Source organism: Ailuropoda melanoleuca, chromosome 4 (assembly GCF_002007445.2).
Source record: "Ailuropoda melanoleuca isolate Jingjing chromosome 4, ASM200744v2, whole genome shotgun sequence".
Classification (NCBI taxonomy): domain Eukaryota; kingdom Metazoa; phylum Chordata; class Mammalia; order Carnivora; family Ursidae; genus Ailuropoda; species Ailuropoda melanoleuca.
In genome coordinates this window covers 2407530-2413700 of record NC_048221.1, presented here as the reverse complement: position 1 = coordinate 2413700, position 6171 = coordinate 2407530, and the positions used below count along the sequence as shown (strand labels likewise).

Sequence of the window (6171 nt, the reverse complement as noted above, 5' to 3'; positions counted from 1 at the left end):
GGGGGCCGGGGGGGGGTAGTGCTGTCTGGGGAGCACATCCGAGGGATCGTCTCCTTAACAGTGCCGAGATGCCCAGCCAGGACCCCCGATTCCTCCTAAAGGCAGGCCCGGTCCGGGCGGGGGGTCACGCAGAGGCCCGCCTTCGGCTGGGGGGGGCGCCCCCAGACCTTCCCGCGTGGGGTGGGGGCTAGCGTCCCGCCAGCCTGCACCCGGAGTCCCGCGTTCGCGTGGAGGAGAAGTCGGGGCGCCGGGGGCGGGAGTCCCGAGGGAGGGTCGGGGCGGGGGTCCCCAGCCCAGCCCATCCCCCACCGGCCCCTAGCCCGCGGCGGGGGCACCCCAGCCGGCGGCGGGAGGGACGCGCGCCTTTCCCGTCCCGCCTCCTCGGGCTTCCCGACTACCGGGCCGGGCGGCCGGGGGCGCAGGGGGCGCGGGCCGGGCGAGGGGCGTACCTGGGTCAGGCAGAGCGGGGACGAATACATCCCGGGCGCGGCGGGAGGCGCAGGGCCGGCCGGAGCGGGCGCGCTGAACTTACTGAGTCATTTTTCCAAACCCCCCCCCGCGGCCGCGGCCGGCGCGCTCCTCGCCGCCTCCTCCCTCGGTCTCCCTCCTCCCTCCCTCCCGCGCTCNCGCTCTCTCTCCCTCTCTCTTCCTTTCCTGTCCCCCCTCCCTCTCTCCTCCTCCGTCTCTGTCTCTCCGTGTCTCTGTCTCTCCTCCCTCTGGCAGCCTCCCCCCTTCCTCCCCCCAATTTCCCTCCCCTCCCACCCGAACCTCCCACTTCTCAACATCCAACTTTCAAAGAAACGAGGGAAAAAAGAGCGCGAGCGAGGAAGGAAAGCCGCTCCCCCCCATGCCCCACGAACCCCCATCATAGCTATTATTACGAATTACGAGCCGCCCTGGTCCCGGGCACCGGACGGGGACCAACCGGCCGCGCAGAGTCCGGTCGCCGCGGGTCCCCCAGGACAGCCCACCCGAGTCAAGTGGGGAGGGGGTGCTGGGCTGTTGCTGGACATTTTGGGACTGGAGATGGATTTTTAAGACCCCCCCAACCCTCCCCGCGCTGGCCGGGAAGTTGGAGAAAAGAGCCAAGTTGGGGGGGGGAGGGAAAGAATGAAGAAGTGACGTGTGCAGAGGCCCGGCGCCAGCGCGCGTCTTTCCCCTTAAAGATGTACGACCCGGGGTGCAGGGCAGGAGCGGGGGTCCCACAGCATCCTCTCCCCCTGCTCCCCCCGAGAGCCAGACATGGGCTGCAGTTCCCCTGGCACACGAGTTGGCGCCAAGTGCACTCCTCCCCCACCCCACCAGTGCCAAAGGTCCCAACTAACCCGAAAGCCTCCAGGAATCTGCTCTCACCTCTTCAGTGAGCACCAAAGGGGAACTGGGTGTGTGTGTGGGGGGGTTGTTTTGGCATCCCCCATTAGTCTCCCCAACATCCCAGGAGAATGTGTCCAGAAACCTCAGGCTGGCCAGATAAACCCTTGCAGCCTCTTCCCTGGTTGCCCAGGAATTCCTACTGATCCCAGCAGTATGCCCATTTCATGGATCTGGAAACTGAGGGACCGTCAGTGGCTTGCAGCCAGGCCACCTGGCCCTGGAACCCACCTTTCTGAAGCTCCATTGTTCTCCCTCTAGAGTAACTGGGCACCGAGCTGACCACCCCCAGTCTGAGCCCCCAGGGTTCCTGATGACCAGGACCTCAACCCTTCCCCATTCACCCCCTGAATCCTCCCAGCCTCACCACACAGACTAGGGTGATGTGTCCGCTCTGCCCCTTGGTGTTGTCCCCTGTAAAGTGCACTAACAGTGCTCACCCATGGGGTCCATGAGCATAAGGATAATGACACTTAGTCGAGACTTGACCTTCTGTCAAATGTGCAGAGATGTTCTTAGAAAGCCTGCTGATTTTGATTTGTCTCTCCCAGTGTCCTGATGCCAAATGATACCCTCCTGCCAACTTGGGGCAGCTGCCCCATGCCCAGGGTAACAGAAGGTGCCAGGAGCCCTGTTATTCTCCCGTGTTACAGGGAGGGAACAGGCTCAGGGTCCCAAGGCTAGACTAGGAGGGAGCAGGGTTCCTACAGAACACACATTCCCTGGGCCACACTGACTCCCCACTGCATGTGGGTGTCCCTTATTCAAACAAACAGTGCTTAGCACACCATGAGCACTTCACAAATGTTTGAAAACCCCCTTGCGGCGACAGCGGCGGGTGGGGGGTGCATTGAAACCCCAGTATGAATGGGGAAGGCAGGTGTCTAGGAATCCAAATGCCAACATAACATAAAGCAGTATTTTATTATTTTAATATGGCTAGAAACACAAAGAACACAAAATTCCAAATTCACAGACATTTAAGTTACACTCGACTGCAAAGGGTTCTCCCAGCTGGGCCCCCTCATTCCCGCCCCGCCTGCCACCTGAGCTCCTTTCCAAGGTGAATTCTGGAGAGCACAGACTGCCCCTCCCGGAGCCTCAGTCTCCACATCTGTAAAATGGCAACAGTGCTGGGACTGGAGGAGGACTGGAGATGGGAGTCCTGAGGTGAGCTGTGTGAACGCTGTGGACACGGTGCAGAGAGGAGAATCTTCCGCAAACTCCCGAGCACCAGTGGACTGTTACATACCTATATATTCTAGTTCGGGAGGGAGGGGCCCCGCAGCGCACACAGTAGGTCTACAGCCAGCCAGCTCGAGAGCAGGGTTACAGCCTGATCTACGTCTCCTCCAGCAGCAGCGACCCTCCTGTCTGCCTCAGCTTCCCCTCGGTGAAAAAGGGCGAGGGTAGCTCCCACCCCCTGGGTTATTACGGTGAACAGGGATCGGCTGGGCTGAGGTTAGTACAGTGCCTTGCCCCGAGTGGTTATCTCAACAAAGCAATTGGTGGATTTGGACCTGTTTGTGCAAGGGTCCAGAAGGGGAGGCGGGGCCGTGATTTAGCTCCCGGCACTCTGGAGCACAATTTACCTCATTGGTTAAAAAATTTAAAATGCACTCTCCTTATCATTCATTCTGCCTTCTCTCTAACTGTCCCTGACCCAGACGCACAAGTGTGTTGACCCTCTACCACCAAAGGCGACAATTTGGGAACAAGCCCCGGTGTCCCTCTGTGGGGGGCCAGCTCAGTAACGGCAGCATGGACACAGGCTGGAATACTACGCAGCTCCATAAAAGAACAAGAGGGTCCCATCTGCAGGGGTCTCCGAGAGACACACGGCGGGGGGGGGGAACAAGCTGGAGACCGGCGCTGCTCTCCCAAGGGTGCTCTGGGTCATTCCCTGCCGGGGCTCAGGACATCCTGGACGCAGTGGGGGAGGGGTGCTGAGCCACATCGCTGGCTGGAGCACCTCCCCACCCCCGTCCTGACCACCACACATGTCCCCAGACATGGCCCAGTGTCTCCTGGAGCAGAACAGTCCCTGGGTGAGACCCCCCCCCATAAATGCTGCAAGTAGACTCAAGATCTCATTGGGGATCGTTTTTACAGAATACGCAAGCACCCGCTATTAGACTGTGTACCCGCTACATGTGCAATGGTTCAGACGACGCTGAATGAACACAGAGCCTCCCCTGGACTGGGGGTCCCACACAGGGAGGGGTGATGAGGCAGGTAGGTTTTCGCCTGGGGTACTTTGGTATCCTCCCTAGATGTTCACGAATGGTTTGTGTCATTAAAAACAAACTTCTCCCAAAGTGAGTGGCATTCACAGAGCAGCTCAGGCAGGCACCACAGGTGTCCACCCAGTAACTCCAGAGCGACCACCCCATGGAGAACAGAGCACGCCAGGCCTTGGGAACGCACGCTTGGGACAGTGTCACCCCTCTTCAGCCCTTGTGTGTTCCCATTTTACAGAGGAGAAACTGAGGTTCTAGAAGGGGATGTTAAGGTCTTCGGTCTCGGTAAGTCAAGGTAGGATGGGACACAAGGCTGGCAGACACACACAGCACATAAAACGTGCCACGAAGAGACACACAGACACAGACATACCCACCACACCACACAGATACTCACGTCACACAAATGCAGACACACACACACACCCAGTGACACAAACACATAGAGATTCACCTGAACCCAGGCCCACCTGCAGATACCTCCCCACACCTGGCCTCAAACATCTGGACAGAAGGGCACTCAGGGGCACACGGGCTCACACACACACAAAGCACGCGCACACACACAGACTAGGGCAGACTCAGGAGACACACAGACCCACTCAAGTGCACACACAACCATGACCCAACACACATACACATTCCCAATCACACCCTCACACCCAGACACAACCGTACACACCTGCGCTCACACACGCCTCAAGCAGAACCCCTCCCAGTATCCCTACGCAGGCAGGTGCCAGCACACACGCGTGAGATGACCACATCCCCGCTCCTCGCCAGTGGCTGTCCCGGGCCTCCCCCCAGAGCCAGGCTCAGTGCTCCCTTGGTCCGGCTGCAGGTGGGGGCGGGTGGGACGGCTCATCTCTCCACCCTCCCAAGGGCAGGTGCCTGTCAGCGGCTGTGAGTGTCCTCGTGGGTCTGCGTGTGGCTGTGAGCGTGCCTCTGTGTGCATGGAGTTATGTACCCCTGTGTCCTGGGTGTGTCCTTGTGAGTGTTCCCGCTGCACCTGCGACAAGGGGAGAGGCTTGGGGAGGGCAGCCCAGGTGTCCCACTCCACCGGGCTGTGGTGGGAGCGTCTCAGCACCAGGGGCCAGTGCAGGGGAGGGTGAAGACTGGCAGAGGCTGGGAAGCGTACCAGACGCTGGGACCCTGAGGGCTGAGTGCCAATGTATCCCTGTGTCAATGCAGGACTGCCTTTTTCCCTCTCCCAAACAGCCCCCCAAAATGGGATGCAGGTTCAAAGAAAAAAGCAGACTACGGCCTGGCCTTGGTGCTTTTATATTTAGAAAATTATATAAAGTGCCCTGGCGTGGGGGTGGGGGTGCCGCGGGGATTCCCCTGTAGGGGAGAAAACAACACTTTGTGCCCGCCCCCTCTGGCCTCATAAGGGGGCAAATGCAGGGAGGCAGGACTGGGGGGGTGGCTTCCAGCATGGGGGTGAGGGGGTTTCCTTGGCCACCCTCCTGAGCCCAACCTGGCCAGCGCGCTTCTGTAACCAGCCATCCCCCGGGACCTCCTCCACCGCGGAGTGGGGGGACCCCCACCGCCCCGCCTCCCTCTGGGGCAGGTCCCCGCGCACGCGCAGCCCCTGGCGGGAGAAGGCGCCGCCACCGTGTGATCGTGTCCCGGCGCCACCTCGCGCCCGATCCTCAAGCCAGGACCACCTGGGGCCCCGAGTATGGGGTACCCCGAGATGGAGGGAAGTGGAGGGGACGGTGTGGGGGCAAGATGAGGGGGCAGAGTTTTGGCATAGTAGAGGAAACACCCGTCACTCACTCTGCAACCCCGGCTACAGGAAAAAAGGAACTGGGTGGGGGGGACCAGGGAGAGTGTAGACCCATCCCCAGGAATAGTCACTCGGCGCTAATCACACGCACACAGCGACACCCAACTGTCCCCTGGGACGCAGGCACACGACACAGTTCCCCACTCACCAGCAACCCTCTAACGGCCACACATTCACTTGGGGACACCCCACGGGTCACCCAGGGACATCACGGCCCACGGGGACACACAACCTCGCCGCACAGCTTCAAAACACCTTCCCACAGGGACACACGGTAACCCAGACACACACACTGTCCCTTAGCCGCACAATGCTCTAACACACACGCAACACAACACACACAGCCACGTGGATGCGCAGACACACACAGACACATAAAGGAGAGGACTCGACGCCTCGAGACCCACGGACCCATGGCCAGAGACGGGACCACCCAGCCGTACAGACACGCGGGCGCATCCCCGGCTTCCTGTGCTGACCTGTTTGGAAGCACAGAAGCCCCCAAACGCATCCCCCGAGTGCCGGGTGTCACCGACGCCGGCAGACTGGACACCGGAACCCTCAAGTGCAGCCACCGACGCTAGCCGGCCTGGGGCGCGCCGGGCCGAGACCTGGTGACCCCTCCCGGCTGGGACCCAGTGCGCGCCGCGGAGGGGCCGGGGTCGGCCCGGGGGCGGGGCTCAGGCATCTCACGGGCAGGCCGGGTGGCGGCCCCCGCGCGGCGCCGAGCTAGCCGCCCGCCCGGCTCCAAGTTCAAGGCGCCCGGCGGCG

General features: G+C 61.3%; 1 protein-coding gene across 3 annotated transcripts in view; it reads right to left on the bottom strand.

Moving 5' to 3' along the window:
- The window catches only part of NFIC (nuclear factor I C), a 59465-nt gene extending 58860 nt beyond the window's left edge, over positions 1-605 (bottom strand). For all 3 annotated transcript variants that reach the window (XM_034657482.1, XM_034657483.1, XM_034657484.1), the window contains exon 1: positions 450-605. In XM_034657482.1, the coding sequence (XP_034513373.1) occupies positions 450-479 (30 nt within the window). In that variant the 5' untranslated portion in view covers positions 480-605. The remainder of the gene's footprint in view (positions 1-449) is intronic.
- Positions 606-6171: the final 5566 nt, after the last annotated feature.